The sequence below is a fragment of the Tursiops truncatus genome, chromosome 15 (assembly GCF_011762595.2).
Source record: "Tursiops truncatus isolate mTurTru1 chromosome 15, mTurTru1.mat.Y, whole genome shotgun sequence".
In the NCBI taxonomy this organism is placed as follows: domain Eukaryota; kingdom Metazoa; phylum Chordata; class Mammalia; order Artiodactyla; family Delphinidae; genus Tursiops; species Tursiops truncatus.
Genome location: NC_047048.1, coordinates 37,402,295 through 37,422,978, shown reverse-complemented (window position 1 = coordinate 37,422,978; position 20,684 = coordinate 37,402,295). Strand labels below are relative to the sequence as shown.

Here is a 20,684-nt window from a genome sequence, read left to right as displayed (position 1 = left end):
TTTGTGTTGGCCACTGAGAATTCAAAGGTAAATATGAAATAGTTTTGATCCTGAAAGAATTCACAGTCTACTAGGGGAGAGACAACCACCTAGTCATACAATGTGAAATGCACTACACACAACAAGCCCAGACAAGTGAGTGGTGAATTTTGTCAAGAAAGATCTTCTTGTCTGTATATTGCAAATGTTCTGGGTTTTTTGTTTGTTTTTACGTCTTGTTCCTAGTCTTTGGTATGTAAATTATCAATAGTTGTGTAGTCAAATGATCAGTTTTTCTGGCATATTTAATTATATCTTCACCTGTAGTGTAAGCCCCATGAGGGCAGTGATTGCCTCTGGACATAGGCTCTCCCAAATTAGGCTTGACCAGGAACTTCCGGAACCCCCCCTCCAGCCCTCAGCTGCCACCCCACCCTCCCATTGTTGGGGTAATAGCATTTACGTGTATATTATAGTGTGATTTTTTTTAAAAGCTCCCTTTTCTTTTCCATGAAAAACCCTCCCTCGGACCCCATCTCTAAGACCTATAAGAGATTTTCAACGGAGGGTGCAAACATTTTCTGTAGCCTGGAGAGCCCCTAGCTCCTTGAGCCCTCATCCTGAGGGCTCAAGCCTTGGGGAGCCCTGGCCGTGCCCTGCTTCCAGGTCCTTCCACAGGAACCCACAACCCACACCTCCCCTCCATACCCGCTGTTGTCCGGGTGCCACGTTCGGATGAGCCCACACAGCCACTTGGGAAGAGTGGGGAGAGTCCAGGGCCCCCAGCCCAAGCCTGCCCGAGCTTCCCTGGGTCCCCGCCTGGATGTGGGAGCTGCACAGGGGATGGAGGCAAGGAAGGATGGCTCTGCTGTCAGGTGTGACCCCGGGTGCTGCTTTTCAGGTGGGGACAGTTTTCACAAAGGGCCCTTTGTCCTCAGCTTCCCCTGGCTGGGGCTGCATTGTTCCCCCCTGAGAAGGGCACAATGGGACATTGTGCAGAGCAGAAAGGGGCCCCTTGTCCAGCCTCCAGCTCGCTGGGCTCTGGGCTCCCTCCCCGGGTTTGCACAGGGTGGGCGAGGCCATCAGAGGGTCCACCGGGAGCTCATGTTCTCATGTCTCCTCCAGGGTCCTCCTCTGAGCTGACTGCAGAGGTCCAGTCCATCTGAGGGTCTAGAACCTTCACGGGAATGAACCCCATCGAGCAGGGCTTGGCCATGGAAAGGCTGGCCAGTGGCTCAGTTCGTGGCCGTTTCAGCCTGAATTTAATCAAACGTGCACTGGTGTATTGTTCAGACATAAAAAAGAGTCATATTGATACATTCTACAACATAGATGAACCTTGAAAACATATTCAGTGAGTGAAGCCAGACAGACACACAAAGCCACATATTGTACAATTCCATTTATATGAAACATCCAGAATAAGCAAATCCACAGAGACAGAAATTAGATCAGTGGTTCCCAGGGGCTGGGGGAGGGGGATGAGGAGTGACTGCTAACAGGGACAGGGTTTCCTTGTAGGGTGATGAAGATATTGTAGAACTAAATAGAGGTGATGCTTGCACAACATGGTGAATGTACTAAATGCTACTGAATTGTACACCTAAAAAAACTTAATTTTATGCTATGTGAATTTCACCAAAATTAAAAAAAAAAATCTGCTCTGGTCCTTGTTTCAGAATCACCTAAAAAGGCATTGCTTTTACCTGTTGGAATAAGTCATGTCATTTATACTTACATCTTCATTTAAACTTACATCTTCATCTATGCTAGAGAGCAACTAACAGTTTTAAAATAATATTCAGACATGGGTACATCTTGTGCCCCGCGAAGATGCCCCACTCTAAAACACACCTCTTCTGCAAACCCCAAGCCGGAGGGCCGGGGCCTGGTGCTGGGTCGGGGCACTGAGATGCTTTCCTCTTGCCCCACCACTCAGCGCCTGCATGCTGGGGTTTCTATGAAGCAGCTGTTCACCAACGCCAGGAGCCTGGGGGAGGCTCCTGAACCTACATTTTCAAGGAAAAAACTATATGAAAACAAGCCAAGATACAGGAGAGGCCAGAGGTGCTGAGAGGAGGCCTGACTACCCTCCGGGCTGGTTTCAAGAGACCTGGAGCTGAGCCCCACCTGGACAGAGCCAGAAAGGGCCAAGAAGGGGAGGGGAGGGGAGAAAGGGAGCTCCCCTGAGAGGAGCTCTCAGCTCAAGATGGGCTAGTGTCCCAGGAACCCCTAGGTGGGTCCGCCTGCAGCTCCCCCAGCACGGCCCTGGAGCCGAGGCGCACAAGCTCACAGCTGGCGGCACTCCCAGCAGCTGCGGGACGGCTTCAGAGGAAGGAGCCCCATGTCAGCACCTCGTCCAGCTGTCCCTGGGCACACGGGCCTGGCAGTCCCCACCGCATCAGGGTGATTGTCCCTGACGTGCCTTTGCAGCTGTCTCTGGCACCCACAAGAACCCAGCTTGGGCCCAAATCTAATCGTGCACTCTTCATTTACCCCAATTTTTCATGTCTTGACATCTGTTGATGGGGAGGGCAGGACCTGCTGGTGCTAACATCTGTCACTTTCTTCTGGAGGGGTGGTCAGTTTGGGCCGGCCCCACCCTGCCTGTCCAGCGGCCAAAACCCCCTGGTGAGGCTGGCAGGTGCGGGAGGGGGTGGGTGAGCAGGTGCTGGCCATTTGCTGGTTGTTCTGGAACCATGACTCATGGACGGCTGTTCTGCTTGGCTTGCCCGTCTCCTGTCCCCACACCTCGGTTCCGGGCCACGAGCACTCCTACCCCTGATCCCCAGAAGGAGATGTGACCCTGTGTGGACCTGCAAGCTGGTGAGCCATGATTGCCAGGCAGAGTGGAAAGCAAATAATCCCAGTGCAGTGACATTCTCTGGTTGTAGAGCCCTATAGGGGAAAGAGTGTACAGTTATGTTTTTCTCACGGAATCATATTCTGAACTGGAAGAAGTCTTGAAAACTGCTGAGGTCACAATCAGGAGGCCTGCAGGTGAATTCGGCCCACAGAACTGTATCATTTACCAATCACCACGATAATGCCACGTAACAAACAGCCTCAAAGCCACAAGTTGTTGTGTCGCTGGGCAGTGCTTCCCATCCAGCCTGGCTCAGGTATGCCTCTGCAGTCAGCTGAGGTCTGGGTAGCAGCAGAGCCCTGGCTGGCCATTAGGGCCTCTCTCCGGCCACCCACAGGCCGCACCACTCCTTATAGCCTCGCCCTCAACAGCTTCCACATTCCCCTCCCTGCCTGGCTCCTGAAGGCACTGGCATCCAAGACCGTGATTTGGCCCAAACCTGGGGGGTGCTGAGGGCTGGGCTGGGGGAGCTTGTGCCCAGTGCCATGCATCACCAGATCTTACCTTCTTAAGACTCACCCCGTGATTAAAGCAGACGATTCATTTCTGGAAAGAGAGGGCAGCATTGCTGTTACAGGTTCTCCTACAGGACGCCCAGTGGGCCTGACAGTGGGAGATGTGCTCGGAACTCTGCCAGCTTCGCATGATGGTGAGGTCACTGAGAAAATGCAGGACACATCAGGTGTTGTCTACAGCACACCCAGAATCCTACGGACATCAACTTGTGCAGGTCTGGTGGGGCCTCCGGGACAGACAGGTACTCTGCTGCCCAGAGTAACCCCGTAACTTGCCCAAAGCTAGAGGCCACAGAGAACGGCATCAGAACCCATGACCTGGAGACGCCCTCCTTTCTAGAACTCCAGCACCTTCTCGGGGGAGCACCACAACTCCCTCCTGCCCCTTTCCACACCCCAAGGGCAGGAGGCAGGAGGCAGGGGCAGGGACCACTGTGTAGCCCCAGTTCGCAGACCAGCTGGGAAACCTCCTTCCACACTTTATTAGAACGCTTTGCCGGCATAAGCTTCTACAGGGCAGAGCCCCTGTGAACGTCACCCACTGTCCCAGCACCAACACAGGTCTGGCCTGGAAGCCCCAAAAGTGTTTTCAGAATGAGCTATAGAATACAGAACGCTTACTTCCCCCATCCCGATCTAGTCTAATGGACCTGCACAGCGGCCACTGGGGGCTCTCCATCTCATCGTGGTCACAGGAAATGTTGAAAGCTGCCAGAAATTGCTTCTAACCGCTCGGGTTAATTCATTACTGTACTTCCAGATAATGCACAGGGGTCACGTGATCAAGAGCTTTCGGAGCTGGCTCATCCCGGCCACTCCAGCACCCACCTCCACACAGCCAGCTCAGGGCCCCTCCTGTCCAAGGGAATGGAGAGGGAGCAGCAGGCCACCAGCCCTCAGGAGGCTCCAATATACCCGCCCCCGGGGTGCCAGCTACCTCCTCTGATGACCTGCCAGGCTCCTGCTTGCACCTGGCCAAGGAGCCCATTCCTTCTCCAACCAACACCAGGTGACTGGGTGGGAATCACCAGTTTGAGTGGCAAAGTTGGCCCATATCTTGAAGTCCTCAGGTCCTGGGGCTCGGGAGCAGGTGGCTGACAGTCCTGTTCTACACACGCCATGTCCCAAGAGGAAGGAGACGTTGGGGTTTGCAGCCGAGGAGGCTGGGTTTTCTCTTGCCAGCGGCTGCCCCTCCAGCTCCTCGTGCCAGGCCCAGAGGGACCAAGGGACCCACGAAGAGAAGACCAGGAGTTTCCTGCACCTCTGCCCCAGCCCAACAACCCCAGAGGCAAAGCTTTGCCACACCCATGTCTGAGCTCCTGCAGGCCGGCTCCCACCTCACTGCAGAAGAACCCCAATGTGCCCGCCTGAGAGCATCTTAATTAAACCTTCCTACTCTGTGTTCAGAAAAACAAATACCTGGGAGCCCTGGGTGGTAATCTTTTGACAGGGTGTGTTTTAACTTGCCTTTGACACTAGTGGGTCTCTGGAACCTTCCATTGTGGCAGAGGCGGCCAGGTCCCTGCTGGCCGGAGCCCCTTACTCAGAAAGGGATTTTCTCTGTGACGTGTCTACTTTCAGCCATGTTGGCCCATCCCAGTCACACTCTGAGGGGTTCAACTTGGACAAGAGGCCTCATTAAATCTGAAAGCCAAGATTGGAAGGACAAGCATAGCTCTTGGCAGCCTGTTCGGGCTCAGAAAGCTGATTTTCTGAAGTGAGAGTCTGCTTCAATGTCCTGGGTCCCCTCCTGCAGGGGGGCTGAGGAAGTCTCTCCTGGCCCCATCGCTGGGGTCCAGGGGGCAAAGGCCCAGAATGAGAGTGGGGTCTGGGAGTTCAGGAGACTGAGGGCCCAACATGAGGGTGGAGTCCAGGGCCCAGGGGAGTGAGGGCCCAGCATGGGGCTGGGGTCCAGGGATCCAGGAGTCTGGTAGCACGCAGAGCCCTTCTGCAGGGACAAGGAATGGAATTTACTGGCTGACGGGGGAGACGTCCAGAGGAAGGCACACACCGATGCCAAAACGCTAACGCCTCAGCACTCAGTTCCTCTGTGGAAGACGCTGCTGGTGCCTGGCCTGGACCCCTTTGTGCTCCCTCTACCCCCGGGACCCTGCCTGGAGACGTTTTTGGCTGCAGAATCACCCTCTTCCCGCAGTCAAAGAGACCTAATGGCTGCTGGTGGAGTCAGCTCCAGGCCCACTGGCCAGAGAGAGATGGATGGGCACAGCCGGAGGCTTGGGGACCACTACCAGGAGGGGGTGAGTGGAGGCCAGAGCAGAGACCACAGCTGTTCCGACACATCCGTGCACACACATCTCACTGGGCAGACAATGTACTTTGGGGTCCTTGGGTTAAGCACTGCCCCCTCCCCAGAGAGGAACAGCCACAGCAGGGGGTCCCACCAGCAGTCAGCAGTCACCCCCAGGCCGTATGGGTTTACTTATCAGGAGGCCTTAGAGCTGATGAAAAGGTGCAGAGGGACAGCCTGGAGCAGGTTCTCCCTACCTGGAGGTGGGGAGGCATCCTGAGGAGGTGTCTGCTGGAAGCAGTAACAGGGCTCAGGAGCAAGCTACATGGGACCAGCGCCTGCCACGGGCTGGCCCCCAACACCCTGGCCCTGCGGGCAGAGAGGGGAGGAATCCGGGCGTGATCTTCCAGTGTCCTCTGCACAGGACAAGGAACAGCTACGGCCAGCTCCCGAGGGGATATTAGCCCAACCAAGGGGCAGGCTTCCACCCAAACCAGAACTTCCACACCAGCTGGCAATTATGTCGGGGAGGGGAGTTTCAGCAAAAGGCTTGGCCCAGAGCCCCGAGAGTCTGTTACTGGGGGATGCTGGACCCCTGGCACCCTTGGGAGCCCCCTCTCTTCTCTCTCTGGAGACCTGGTGGGCCAGGACGAGGCTGCCTTTATGGGGCCTCTGCTCAGAGCTGTCCCTTCATCTTTGGCCTGGAAGTTTGGTTCTGCAGACCGGCCAGTAATTAAAAGTACCAATTAATCCCCAAGGTTGAGCCGGGGTTCCCAGGATGTAATGCCAACTGCCTCAGGCTGGCTTGCCAAGAGGCCCAGGCCAGGGCTGCGGACACACAGGGGACACATCGGCCTGGGGTTCATGGGCCCACATGACCTGCCCCCAAGGTCTTTCTCTTAAAGACTCTACCAACTACACACATGGCCGCCCTGACTGTCTGAGAGAAGAGCCAGGCAGGGGACGGGCGGAGGATGGGCAGGTGTCCTTCTCCGTGGTGATCTGGCCCTCAGCAGCCCCTTCACATGGACTTCCCAAGCCGGCCTAGAAGCCAACGAGTGGATGGGCTGGGGGGGTGTCTCTGCACCTGGAAGAGGTTTCCCTGGAGCTCTCCAGCCCTCCACTGGCCAGGTCTCATAGGCACGGGGGGTGCCTGGCAGCCCACACCTCCTTCTTTGCAGGTCCCCTTGGAGCCTCTGCCAGGGGTGTGGGTCTAGAAACCTGCTTACGTCAGCTTTCCCACACCCCAGGCTGATAGTCCCGGGGCAGGTACCTGGTCCAAACTTGGCCAATCAGATCGTCTCCCTGAAACCGCAGAGCCCACAGATGAAGGTAGAGGCATGTGGACTGGGGTGGGTGGGGACAGAAAGGAAGAGCTCAGAGAAGAGGGGAGCCGGGGGTGGACTGAGAGCTGCCCCTCAGCCTGGCTCTGTTCTCAGATAACCTGTGCTCTTTGCTGCCACAGAACCTTCGCACATGCTCCCCATCCCACCATGCTCTTTCCTCTCTCTTCGATTGGTCAGAAGTGTCAGGCCCCAACTTGTCACCTCCTCAAAGCCGCCTTCCTGGATCACCCCACCACCACCACCCCCCTGCCGCCCATGGTGAATGTTTCAGCCCCTTGGTGTGTTCACTGTTGGTCCCCTCCTCAAACGCCACATCTTCTAGGCTAGGACGGTGTAGTGTGGTTCTGTGCTGTGTTGCCCAGAAAAGCCCAGCACACAGCAGGCACTTCATCAATACTGGTAAACACAGGAATTAACTGTGGCCACCACCTCCTCTGAAGGCTACGTCCTGGTGTCCACTCAGGGGCTGCCTAGCAGATGAGGATATGAATCGAGGTCAGCACTAATGGGTGGGGCCAGATAGCACATGGCAAATTTTACAGCCTTCAAGACCACGAGGGAGCTTTGGGGCACTTCTGGGTGCCACCCTCTGTGTCAGCAGCCAGCCTGAGACAAGCCCTGGCAGGGATCTGCCTGCCCATCCCCTGGGAATGGTGGCCTGCACATATAAGACAGAAGCTGCCCACCAGGACAGGTGGACCCCATCAGTCCCTGAGGTGGTCACTGCAGCCCGGTGGAGCTGAGGGTGGGGCCTAGGACTGCACATGCCACACACTGTGACCTGGATCTGGCACTGGACTCTCCTAGCTCAGCCTCTTTTCCTCCAAGGGTCCCAGTGGTCAACTGATTGTGTCCTAGGGGACATAGCTGTGTGGTGCCCCACCATGGGTCAGTGGGGAGCGGGGAGAGGTTGCCCTGCCCAGTGTACCCAATGCAGACCGTGCTCCATTTTCCCTGGCAAAGCAAAGCTCTTCATGGAAACACAGACCTGGTGCCCAACGGCATGCCCAGTGCAGGGAGGGGTGGGATCTGATCCCCAGGACAGGGTTGGAGGCAGGACAGTTTGGGCCGGGTCTGTCATCCTTACCTCCTTCCCCCCACTTCAATTCTGCGTCTGGTGGATGCCCCTGGGGAAGCCCTCACTTGGGCCTCCCTGGTGTCCTCCGACTGCAGGGTGGGACTCCAAGAGGAGGGCAGGACCTCTGAAGGGAAGCCACCGCAGACCAGCGGGAAGGATGTTCCTGGCAGGTGACCTTGCAAAGGCAGGCAGATGACAGGAGGGGAGGCAAAGGGACAGGCCAGCTCTCCCTCTGGTATCAGGGCGTCCTCCCAGCACACTGTTTCGCCTTACAGCGAGGCTCCTCATGGTGCTTTCCTGGAAGATTGGAGGTCGGGTTCCCTGACCTGGGCCAGTGGGGTAGCCCTTCCATCACCTGAAGGTGGTGGGGAACAGGGCAGCCTGGGCGCTGGCCCCTGCCTCTTAGGCCCTGTGCCAGCTGTTCCAGATGCAAGGCTGTGGGGGTCCCGGGCATCCCCGGCATCTCCCAGAGCCCACTAGACGTCTGGCAGAAACTGTCTCCAAGGCCTAACTAAGGAGTTCACAGCCCAGGCAATGGCGCACTCAGTTGGAAACTGGCTGGAGCCCTGTCTTACGTGTGGGGGCGGGGTGAGGGCAGGAGGCTCTCCCTGCGAGGTCAGAGCCTTGGAGGGAGCTCCTGGGTTGGTAAAAGCACATAGGGGAAACTCTTCAGCTTTGGTGTTTTCTGCTAACAGACCCGCCCCTTCTACTCCTTAGGCTGCCGTGGCCACTCGCCCGGGAATCCATGACTCGGAAGGAGGTGCATGGTTGGGGAACTGGGCGCCCTTGACTAGGGTCACCCGGGTCGCAAGGTCGGAGACGCGCGTGTTCTGTGTTGGCTGTCTTGGGTGGGGGGGGGGTTAGTCTGGCGAAGCTCTGGGCGGCCGGGCCGTCGCCTCTCGGCGGGTTTGGCGAAAGAATCCGAGCCGCCCTCCGGGACCGCCGGGCCCACGGCCAACTGGCGGGGGCGGCCTCGGGCGGGGACTCTGAGCCGCGGCCCGGCGCTTGCCTCCGGGTAAATGTCCCCTCTCCGACCCCGCCGCCCCCAACAGGGCGGCACACCCCGCCCCCTTCTCTCCTTGGCTGGCGCGCCCACCTCCTCCACTCCAAGCGCCCGGAGCGGCCTCCGCCTCCGCCAGACCACCCAGGACCGCCCCGGCGGACGGCCTCGGTGCCCCCAACCCCCGGGTCACGCCCGGAAGGCCCTGGGCCCCCGCGTCCGGCCACGCCATCCGCCGGGCCGCCCTAGGGACTCAGCTAGGGTCAGCCCAGGCCCCGCCCAGCGCTCCCGCCCCCTTCGGCGGCCGCGGCTTCTGCGGCAGCGCCCCTGCCGCACTTTCCGCGCCCGGACGGGATCGGGGTCCTGGGATCGCCCAACTCCGAGCCGTGGTCCCTGGGCGCGCCGTTACCTGGACGTGCGCGGCGTGCAGACTGGCGCGCGGGAGGCTCCTGCACGTCGCGCCGGCCCTGCGGGCGGGGAGCTGACCCCCCGCCCTGGGCCGCAGGCTTGCAGCAGTTGACCCCGGCGCCTCTGGGCTGTGGGCAAGACATCGGGGCTCAACGCAAGCTGTGGGGGAGGCTCTTGAGGACCCGCCTCCTTACGCAGCGGGAGGCCGAGGCTGGGTAATGGGACCGGGGCCCGGACGCACAGGAGCAGCTACGAGCCAGCAGAGGGAGCGCAGCGGAGAACCCCAGCAGGCAAAGGGCACCCCGGAGCGCCCACCTCTACCCGTCTCTGCCCCCTTTTTCCTTCCCGCCCCTCCTGGAAGGGGGGCCCTCGGCGTGCTGCACAGCCCGGGATCCGGTCCTCGGCTGCCGGGCGCGCCGGCCCCACGTGGTGCGGCGCCAGGCGGGGTGGGCGGGGGCGCAGGGGGAACTGCGGCGCTTTCTTTAAGGTGGGGGGAGGGGGCGGGGGCGGCCAAGCTCCGCCCCCAGTGGCAGTGGGGTGCGCGCCGGCCAATGGGGAGCCGGGCGGGGGGCGGAGCCTTGTGGCCGCTGCTTAAAGAAACTTGTTGCGGGTAGCCCAGCGGGGATTACGCTCCGGCGGCGGCGACGGCGGCGGCGGCAAGAGGACCGGGATTGGGAGGCTGCGGGACGCGGGTCGGGCCACCGCGCGACGACCTCGGGTCCCAGAGAGGCTGCAGCGCAGCCGGGCATCGGACTCGGTGCACCTCCCTGGTGCGCGCTTCTCCGCGCGCGGCCCCGATGCTGGACATGAGCGAGACCCGCGCCCAGCCGCCCTGCAGCCCATCTGGCACTGCTAGCTCCATGTCGCACGTGGAGGACTCAGACTCGGACGCGCCGCCGTCGCCTGCCGGTTCCGAGGGTCTGGGCCGTGCGGCGGGCGCGGGGGGCGGCGGCCGGGGCGACGCGGCCGAGGCGGCGGACGAGCGCTTCCCCGCCTGCATCCGCGACGCCGTGTCGCAGGTGCTCAAGGGCTACGACTGGAGCCTGGTGCCCATGCCGGTGCGAGGCGGCGGCGGCGGTGCGCTCAAGGCCAAGCCGCACGTGAAGCGGCCCATGAACGCCTTCATGGTGTGGGCGCAAGCAGCGCGCCGCAAGCTGGCGGATCAGTACCCGCACCTGCACAACGCGGAACTCAGCAAGACGCTGGGCAAGCTGTGGCGGTGAGTGCACTGTCCCGAGGCCGGGGCGGGGAGCGGGTTCTGGGGTGCGTGGAGCTGGGCGGTGGCGCAGCGCCCGGCCTCGGCCCTGCTCCCAGTGGCTGTTCCCAGGGCGAGTCGTAGTGGAAAAACCCGATCTGGCCAGACGGATGGGACGCGGGGTACAGGACGGCCTGGGCACGCAGAGGGCAGCAGGAGCAGTGTGCAGCCCCTAGCACATTCCCTGAGCCCAGAAACAGCCTTCTCTAGGCAGTGGATGGCAGGCCGAGTTGGGGACCCCAGCTGTGAGTGGCCGCAGAGCCTGGAAGCTTGTCCCTCCCAGAGGAAAGTGGCCTCTTTCTGGAAGCAGAAGACAACTCTCTGGAGGTGCCCCCTCCTTGGAAAGGACTCCCCGACCACCCTGTGGAGGGAGTCCAGAAGGCAGATGGCATGGTGTGTGTTTGCCCCACCAGCACCTTCGGCACCTTCCCCGCAGCTTCTCCCAATGCTCTGCCACCTCTGCACCCTCACCAGGGAAGGAAGGGGATGGAGGGGGTATTCAGCACTGGTGTGCACTTTGGTGTGATGAGGCTGGCCGTTTTGCAGAAAGTAGGACGGCAAGCAGTGGGCAGCAGTGACAAGGTTGCTGCTTGGGACAGCCCATCCCCACCAAACGCTCTCTACTGGGGTTTAAAGCTCTGGATCCAGGGTGCTGGTCTCGTTTCCTGCTCCTCACCTCATGAGTGGGAGCTCAAAGCTTGTGTTTACGTCTTCTGTGCTCCGGCCTCTGTCCAGTCAGGGTGCTGTGGACCCATGGCAGCCCCGTGCCTCTGTATCCCTAGACCCTGTCCTGCAGGCAGACATGAGCTTCTGGAAGGGTATGGGGGGCCGGTGTGTGTTCTGAGCCTTAGCGAGGACCACTGGGTTTTGCCAGTGTTTCTGGAAGTCTGGGAAGCCCAGCTGCCCACAAAGTCCCGGCTTGGTTCCCAGAAGCCTCCCTTTGTCCACAGTGTGTTCTCAGCTGGGTCCTGGCCTCTTCACCCACCTGCCATAGAAAGTCCCAAAGGGAGGGGACAGGTTCAGGGAGGGGGGAAGTCAGAGGAGGAAGATGGAAGCCGGAAGGTTTGGGTCTTATTCTGGCTTGTTCCTCTGACCTCACCTAATGCCCTCACCCCCGGCTTGATCCCTTCTGTCCTCAGAGAAGGGGAGCACCTGCCTGGTGCCCACCAGGTTGTGGGCATGCACTCGGGCTTCCCTGGTCCTACCCAGCGCCTCACCTGATGCGCGGGCCAACACCTGGGGTGGTGTCGGCCCCCTCGTCATCTTGTTCCTGCCCTTTGCCCTGCAGCTTGCTGAGTGAGAGTGAGAAGCGCCCCTTCGTGGAGGAGGCAGAGAGGCTGCGGGTCCAGCACAAGAAGGACCACCCAGATTACAAGTACCAGCCACGCCGGAGGAAGAGTGTGAAGACTGGCCAGAGCGACTCAGACTCAGGCGCCGAGCTGGGCCACCACCCGGGCGGTACTGTCTACAAGACTGACGCCGGCCTCGGTGACGCACACCACCACGGTGACCACACAGGTGGGCTCCTGGGGGTGGGAGCAGGGGCTCACTCCCAGGGCAGGCACCCTCAAGAGAACCAAACCTTCCCCGGGTACCTGGGAAAAGGCCCCATAGCCCCAAAAGGCAGCTGTTTCCGATGCCCACGGGGGCCTGCTTAGCCCCCTCTGAGACTGAGGGCCTGATATCTTGCCCTGGTCTAGCGCACTGTGACCTGGGTGTTTTCTGTCCTTCCCGAAAGCGTTTCTGCTCCGCTGGCCTTTTTGCTGGTTCTGACCTAGGATTCACCCATGCCACCGGCCTGGTGGTTAGCAGCCCAGTTTCAGGATCAGACTGACCCGGGTGGAATTCTGGCCAGCTGAGCAGTCTTAGTCATGCTGGCTACAGCCACGGGCCTGGGGAGACAGGTTTTGTGTGGACTGTGTTGTTGCCGTGGGCGAGGGGCTGGGCACTTCCTCTCCTCCCGCCCCCCCCCCCCCCCCCCCCCCCGCCGCCCCCAGCTTGCTCTTCACGATGGGGCCTCCCTGGCCCCAGGCCTTTCCCTAGAACAGTGCTTAACGGAATTTCCTCGGCGAGGAGTGAGGTCTAGGTCTGGCTTTGCTGGAATTTCTGGGAAATGTACAGGAACAAAAAGCCGTTGATTCCTACCTGCGGCAGTTAGCGGGGCTGGTTTTCCTCCTGTGTGCACGTCACCAGCCTGGCCGCCCCCTACAGAAGGGGCATTCATCCCTGAAATGTGCTCTGTCCCCAGGGCAGACCCATGGGCCGCCCACCCCCCCCACCACCCCCAAGACTGACCTGCACCACGGGGGCAAGCAGGAGCTGAAGCTGGAAGGCCGCCGCCTGGTGGACAGCGGGCGCCAGAACATCGACTTCAGCAACGTGGACATCTCTGAGCTGAGCAGTGAGGTCATCGGAAACATGGACACCTTTGACGTCCACGAGTTCGACCAGTACCTGCCCCTCAACGGCCACTCGGCCTTGCCCACAGAGCCAGGCCAGCCCGCGGCCGCCAGCTCCTACGGAGGCACCTCCTACTCGCACTCCGGGGCGGCTGGCATCGGGGCGTCCCCTGTGTGGGCCCACAAGGGAGCCCCATCGGCCTCTGCGTCGCCCACTGAGGCAGGGCCCCCGAGGCCGCACATCAAGACGGAGCAGCTGAGCCCCGGCCACTACAGCGACCAGTCGCACGGCTCTCCGGGGCACACCGACTACGGCTCCTATAGCGCTCAGGCCAGTGTCACCACGGCCGCCTCCGCCGCGGCCGCCAGCTCCTTCACCAGCTCACAGTGCGACTACACCGACCTGCAGGCCCCCAACTACTATGGCCCATACCCCGGCTACCCGTCCGGCCTCTACCAGTACCCCTACTTCCACTCGCCCCGCCGACCCTACGCCTCGCCGCTGCTCGGTGGCCTCTCCGTGCCGCCCGCCCACAGCCCCCCCAGTAACTGGGAGCAGCCCGTGTACACCACCCTGACCAGACCCTGAGGGTGCGGCCGCGTGGACGGGCTGCGGCCGAGGACAACCTTGATCTCGGCAAAGATAGATAGACCTCCGAGGGCTTCCAGAAGGTGTGTGACGTGGGGAGGAGCTGCGGCTCCGTCAAGTGCCTGCTGAGGTCCGCGGGAAGCCAGGCTTTGTAAACGAGTCCCCTCTGCTTCCAGACTTCCAAACTCCTGTCCATGGACAAAGCCCTCCTTCCCTTCTCGCTCTCTTTTTGCGGGGACTGCGACTCTGACGGACAGTCACTGGGTCCCTCTTCCGAGCAGACGCCAGCGTCTGGGTTTTGCACCTCAGTGTCTGCAAAGCAGCAGCCACAGCACAAAGGACAAAAGGAGGGAAGAGGTGTGGGGTCTCCAGGCCGCCCGTGTTCCAAGGTCCTGGCCACCCTTGGCGCTGAGAACTCCCCGAGACCAATGGATGACGTTCCTGAGGCTGGTCATCACCCGTCACCCACAGCCTGGCGGGGATGTGTCCGCGGGAGCACCTCTTGGGACCAGCTCACTAGACCTGAGGTGTTCCTTGTAGTTAGGGTTCTTCCGAGCAAGGTTTGGCTGTGATTAACACTTCTCTCTTTTTATTTTATTTTTTTAATTTTTATTTTTGAAGCTTCAATGTGTTTGATTTGTTTTGAAAGCTGTTAAAATGTATTTATGTTCTGTATTATTTTATCTTTAATTAATGAAGTAATCTGTGCAGAGAGCAGAATTTAAGACAAAACGGAAGCCGCAGAGCTGAGGGTGAGGGCTGGGGGTGGGGGCAGATGGGGTGGGGCCCTTGCTCCAGGCATTTGCGAGCCTGGCTGTTTGGGAGGCATCAGGCAGAGCCCCAGCTCCAGGGCCCCCAGAGGTGGCCGGAACCCCGAGGCAGGAGAAGGGATTTGTCTTGTGGTGTCTCTGATCAGGTTGAGGTGCCCCTGGCACCTGGCATTAAGTCAAGGTTTAGAAGGCAGGGTGTCGCTGAATTTCATTCCTGCTCACAACCGTGCCAAGTGGTGGAGGCGGGAATTTCCTGGGACGTGGTGGCTCCAGAAATGCATTAATCTCGGCTCTTAGGAACCAGGCGCCACCTACAAGCTGTGAAACTAAAACCTTCTCCACTAAGCGCTTTTAGATTCTTAGTTTTAGAAGAATAATACCTGATTTCCCTGTCCTGCTTCTGCTGTGTGCTGAGCGATGATAACCGCCTACTTCATGGAAAATTGTGCCTTTAAAACTTTGTAAATTTAAGTACATCTGAGATGTTGCTTCTTTTTACTTTTTCTACTTTTTCCTACCATTTTCTAGAAAAAAATTTTTTGTTTTGCATATCTCTTCCTGGGGGTGGGGGCAGGGAACTACAGCAAACTCATTTTTATGCAATATATTTTTCGGTGTCAAGTTTGGACTTTCGCTGTCACTTACCTGCTGTGTTTCGCTACTTTCTGACCAAGCAACGCTAACTTTTGTACAGATCAATTTGATAAAATTAAAAAATGCTTTTTATCTACGTGGGCTGCATTTTGTGTGTTGCTTTCCATAAGCGTGGGGGCTGTGGGTCTCCGAGACCATGGGGGTCCTGTTTTGAAGGAGTTTGGCCAAGGCAGGAGTGGGCTCTGTGAGGGTTAACCCCAGGCTCCCCGGGGGGAGGGGCCGGCTGGCCAGACCACCCTCCCTCTTGGGTGCTGCATCTGAATTTGAAAAGAATAGATCTCAGAAGCCTCCAGGAAGCGGGGGATGCATCTTCCTCCTGGTGTGTGTTGGGGGGGGAACCTTCTCAGTAGGCAAAATGGGTCCAGATGGGCCAGATTTGGGCCGTGGTTTCCTCCCAGGCGAATCCCAGAGCTGGTTTCTGGGTGGCTGACGACATTTTTCGGGCACTGGCTCAGAGCCAGGCTGGGAGCTGGATAAAAGCTGCCCTGCAGGCCCCGGACAGGACTGTCTGGTTGGCAGAAAGGGTTTCTAGGAAGAAACGGTTGTGGGAGCAACAGCAAGCGAGGGGCAGCCTCGCTCCCCGGCTGGGCCTCCCCAGCACACGGGCCTGGAGGCACCCACCTCTGAGCTGTGCAGATGCATCTGGGGGTGAGAGGAAGATTATGCTTCTCAAGAGAACCCAGATACGCAAGGCAGTTAACCTATGCAATTTTAATGGATGGCCTGGGTATAGGGCCACGCACCCGTCCCCTCGCCTGCCCAGCCGCTCGCGTGGCTGCAATCCAGGGCGCATCCCTCACCCCGCGCTGGGGAGCCACATCCAGGGCCTGCCAAGAGCAGCGTTTGGGAAGAGCTGCCCGGATTTATGAGGGTTCGTGAGACCAGTGTTTGCCAAGCTTCCCGGGTGAGGCGGGTCTGAGGTGGGGGGATGTAGACATCCAGGCTCACGGAGGCCCGCTGCCTTCACAGCCGGCCGCCTGCGAGGAGCCAACCCAGCCTGCCCTGCATCCAGCGAAGGGCTGTCCAGGTCCATATGGCCCTCTAAGCCCTCGCATTGACACCCCAAACCAAGGAAAGCCCCCAGCGTCCAGCTTGCTGACAGAGGGAGCAAGGCCTCCCCTTTGCTGTTCTGGGATCGCTCAGGCCTTGCCAGGTTCCCGAGGGCTGGAGGCTCTGCCAGTTTTGTTTGGAGTTGGAGGGGCTCCTGCGTATTAACTCCCCAGGTCCCGGTCTTTTCCCGCTGACCCACCCTGTGTGACAGCCCATGGCCCTGGGTTCTGGGCAGGGTTCCCATGGGTTTCCTACATCTGAGCTCGTGACGCTCCAGGGAGAGGAAGGACAGCCATGTGGTCCTGGCGCAACCACACCCTGCCTGGCCGAGGGCATGGAGACCCAGTGCCCTGCACCTTGTCCCTGCCCCTCCAGGGCCCCCTCCCGTCTTTGGGGCCTGGGCTGGTGGCTTCCCCGCTGGGAGCATTCTCAGGCAGACATCGCAGGCCGAGCCCACAGCCAAGGACCCTAGAAGCGGTGGGGTCTCTGTCTCCCCAAATGCTGGGTCCCTCAGTGACACTCTGAGAAGCCAGCTGGGGCGGCCCCCCGGGGGTCAGGGCTGCTGAGAGGGCTCCCTGGGCTACCCTGGTCCTCAGGCTGGTGAAGGATTTTTGAGGAAAGCCCAGCTGACGAGGTTACTCCCAAGGTCGGCCTCGCCCCGCCTCGCCCCAAGTCTAAGAGAGTGTCTGCTCAAGCTGGTCCGGAGTCCTGTTCTCATTTCGACTGTTCCATTGGCCCATCCCAGGGCCAGGCTGGCAGGAAAAGTTCCTCATTTTTCATTTCCTCATGCAGAACAGAGAGCATTGCCTCTCTGATCTCAGATGAACAGAGTGCCCTGTTCAGGGAGAAAGGGGAAATGGCATTTATGATCCAGCCCTGCTCTGATGTGTTGGAAAGGCCCCTTCTGGTTCACAATCACTCTTCCTGGGATGATATCGGCTTTCAGAAGTGGATTTTCTGTTTGGATGGGAGTTCATGGCCAGTGTGGCTGTCAGCTTCAGCGAATGCCCGTGTCCTCTGAGCAGCTGCCTGGGAGAGGCCCAAAGTCCTGCTCACCCGGCCGATCCCAAGGGTCAGATTCAGGACCCACCCAGCCTGCTGCAACTTTGGCCCACATTTAGGGGGACAGCACTCAGGATGGGCATCACAGACTTAGAGTCCTGGCCTGGTGTGGAACCAACTCTTTCCTCCCCAGTGTGTAGCTGGGGTCTCCAGTCCAGCCCAGGACAGAGGGCTCTAGGGTCTCTGTGGATGCCATCTCTGGCTGATCAGGTTTGCAGCGGCTGCGGTCCATGACATCAGGTGGGGCTGGGAGGATGTGTTTCCAGGTGGTGACTCGATGGCCACCAGACACTAGGCAAGCCCTCACACCCTGTGTGGACGGCCTCCTTGGACACATTCCAACAGGCTTCATGGAAAACCTGTGCTGACCAGGACCTAGTCTGGAGGCCACAAAGCCCGTGATGCCAAATCCCCCAGTCTCACCCCAGAGCCAGTGTAGACCCCAAGACAAGGGAGATGGGCTGTTCTGCCAGACACTGGGGGTAAGGAATCATTCTCAAGGAAGGAGACTTGTAGCCGCACTCGGCCCCCAAACTCGGGCCCCCTGGCCCGGGCACTTCTCCTCCAGGAGGGAGCAGCTGTACAGATATCTCCAAGGATGGGGCTGCAGGAGGCTACAAAGGGGAAGTCAGGGAGGGAAGGAGCAAAAGAGGGAGATGCACATGGGGCTCCAGCCCCCCCTTCATGTGAGGAACGTCCTGGAGCAGAGAGTGGGGCCGAGGACTGGCCCTGAGAGCCCAGCACTGCCCACCCCTGGCTGCGTGCCTGGGCAACCAGGCTGTGAGAGGTGTCCTGTCCTCTGCTTCTTCAGGCTGGCTTTGGGATACCTGGCCTCCCTCTGGGAGGGAGGAAAGATGGAAAAGACCCCCTGACATACTGGGGGGACTCAGTGAGATTAGGACCTGCCCGCGATGGAGCGTTTGCACAGATACCTGAGAGAACTCTTGGTTCTATTATTACCACCTTCAATCACATGATGCTGCTTCTTGCTCATCTGCAGAATAAGGTGGATTTGCTGGTAAGAAAATTAAGTAAAAGTGAAATGGGCAGAGAATGTGCACTCAAAGGCCAGGGTCCTGGGATGCCCCCGTCCCAGCCTCTGCCTCTGGGACCCCTCCTGCTGCACCGAGGTGTCCTCCAAGCTTCCCTGCAGTAAGGCAGTCTGGGCCGGTGGATAGAAGCTCTGCCACTTTCCTGTCAACCCCTCTGTGCCTCAGTTTCCCCCCATGACCATGGGGTGATGATGGTCTCACCGAGGTGCCTTGAGGATTTACTTGGTGAGCCTGAGGCCAGCACTTGGACACATGGGACAGGAACCTTCCTGCCCCATCCTGCTGGCAGACTTGTCCCCGGACCCCTGGGGTCTTCCCTCCCCTCATCTCCCCCAGCCTCATAGTGACTTCCTCAGCTCAGCCCCAGAATGGCCGGTGGTGGAGGCCTGCACAGCCTTCCTGCTTCCCCTGCCCAGGCTGGGCTGTCCCCAGCAAGGTCCTGTGTGCAGCGGATACCTCGCCCCCGCCCCCCCAAGCTCTCCATAACCCCTGCCGTCCCCAGGGGGCTGGGGCCAGAATGCAGGGCTCGGTCTGCTGAGGCTGCTGCTGGGCCTTTCCAAGAGGTCCCTAACCGGGTCAGGTCGGCCCTGCTCGCTGGCTCCCTGGGCCGGGGTGCCACCCGCAGGACCCCGCAAAGGGTTAAGGTGCTGGAGGCCTGGCGGGAGTGCAGGCGGCTGAGCAGAGCAGCCGGGCTGGTGCAGGGCCAAGAGCGCCAGCGAAGGCGCTGCATTTTAATGAATCATTATTGCCGGGGAGGCCTTTGTCTTGCTTTATCCGGTGCACAATAAAAGAATTAATTAGACAGAAAATGGCAGGGCAAGGAACTGACAAGTCATTAAGGGCTGCTGAATGACCGATGAGATGCACGCCGGGGTGGATTTCGGCTCCGGAATGATAATGGCCGGACGGGTGCTTTGTATGCGCTACCAGCCGGCCTCTGGGCAGCATTGTGGGTGCTGCCGTTGTGGCGGGCAGGACGGGCCAGTACCGGCCTGACTCTCCAGAGGCCAAGCGGGCAGTGGGAATCGGCTGACAAAATCGATGTATTAATTTTTGTGTGCAGACACAGTGTAAATATTTGGATACAGAGGGGACTTTGGCGGGTGGGCATCCTGGCCCCTGGACTCTACTTCCTGGCTCAGGGGACAGAGGCCAGCAGTGGCTGTGCTCCCTGCATTGTGAGAAGCAGAAGGCAGGGATGGGGAGGGGGGAGGAGAGAGACTGAGAGGAGAGGAAAGAGGAGACAGGTGAGGTGAGGAGGGTAGAAAAAAAGAGAGAAGAGGGGAAGAGAGGGGTGAGGGTAGAGGGAGCCTGGAAGACCCAGAAGAAACTCTTCCGAGAGCCAGGCTCTGCCATCCTTTGCTGCTGCTGTCATGGTTATTTAGACGTCACCAGGAAAAAAAGTGCCACCCACAGATCTAGCTCTCCCACCAGAAAAATTGAGCCTGTGACTTAGGAGTGCATCGCGGGGGAGGATCAGCCGGCTCCTCCCTGCGACCCCCTGGGGGGCTGGATTTGGAAACCGCCTAGAGGATCTGGTGCCGGCTCCCTGGTTTCCTGCTCCTTCACGGCATGTCTTGTGCCTCCTGGGTGTCATCTTGGGGGTGGAAGGGAGGGGACTGAAATGCCAGACAAGTTGGCAGAGGGGTCCCCCTGCCGTGGGGCGATGAGGATGTGGGAGAATAAGCAGGGGATGTGGGAGAATAAGCAGGGTGTGTGACCTGACCAGGCAGTCAATGTCCCTTCCTGGGCTGGATGTTAAGGGACAGGTGACACCACCACTGGGACACTTGGACCAGCTCCAGATCCCGGCTGATGGAGGATGAGGGGCTGCTCTGTCCAGAGGACAGCCCCTAGTGCAGGCAGAGGGCAAGTGCTGGGTGTCCCTGGGTGGAGGGAGCTCCATCAAGCCAGGGCTGCATGGAGGAGAGGCCACATCCATTTCCAGATAACAAGTGTCTCATCGGTGGCAGGGCGTCTGGACACCACTGGGAAGTATTGTCTACGCTTCTGTACCCTGTACCCCCGATGGTTGTGTGTGCGTCCCCGCTCACACACAAGTGTGGGACTAAGGTGGGCCTGGACACTCTGGGCATCACCCCCAAAGGGGGGGTCTCCCCTTCCTTCTGCCCAATTTCCTGGGGTCACATGGGTCTTCTGAGGAGCTTGTTCACTAAAGGGAGAGGGAGGGGTGGGATGAAGGTGGCCAGAGGGCCTGGATGACCCTAGCTCTAGAAACCTGAGTCTTCTACATTTTTCCAAACAGGAGGGGGTTATCAAGACAGGGTCACGGTGCCTGGCATCTGGTAGGCCTCTCTGGCTTCTGAGGTCCCTCTGTAAAATGGGAAGGATGGTGTGTACCTCCCCAGGAACGGTGATCAGAAGCATGGGAGATGAGTCCTTAGCACAGGAT

General features: G+C 59.5%; 1 protein-coding gene and 1 long non-coding RNA gene across 3 annotated transcripts; one reads left to right on the top strand and one right to left on the bottom strand.

Moving 5' to 3' along the window:
- Positions 1–1,293: 1,293 nt before the first annotated feature.
- Positions 1,294–9,838, bottom strand: LOC141276503 (uncharacterized). Of its 2 annotated transcripts, none has more exons than XR_012326160.1 (4): positions 9,756–9,838; positions 9,442–9,568; positions 3,350–3,503; positions 1,294–2,877 (listed from the first exon to the last, which is right to left on the bottom strand). It is a non-coding gene; the product is annotated as an uncharacterized lncRNA (long non-coding RNA). The 2 variants fall into 2 exon arrangements; XR_012326161.1 differs by having other exon boundaries at positions 3,365–3,503.
- A 247-nt stretch (positions 9,839–10,085) lies between these two features.
- Positions 10,086–14,440, top strand: SOX8 (SRY-box transcription factor 8). Its single transcript, XM_033840488.2, has 3 exons — positions 10,086–10,659; positions 11,984–12,213; positions 12,944–14,440. The coding sequence occupies exons 1-3, from the start codon at positions 10,238–10,240 to the stop codon at positions 13,681–13,683; spliced, it is 1,392 nt and encodes a 463-aa protein (XP_033696379.1). The 5' UTR covers positions 10,086–10,237; the 3' UTR covers positions 13,684–14,440.
- Positions 14,441–20,684: the final 6,244 nt, after the last annotated feature.

What these genes read in the sequence shown, in the direction of transcription:
- SOX8 (XM_033840488.2), top strand. Translation starts at nt 10,238, where the DNA reads ATGCTGGACATGAGCGAGACCCGCGCCCAGCCGCCCTGCAGCCCATCT. An exon ending in ACGCTGGGCAAGCTGTGGCG is followed by an intron (nt 10,660 to 11,983) that starts GTGAGTGCACTG and finishes TTTGCCCTGCAG; the next exon opens with CTTGCTGAGTGAGAGTGAGA. An exon ending in CCACCACGGTGACCACACAG is followed by an intron (nt 12,214 to 12,943) that starts GTGGGCTCCTGG and finishes CTCTGTCCCCAG; the next exon opens with GGCAGACCCATGGGCCGCCC.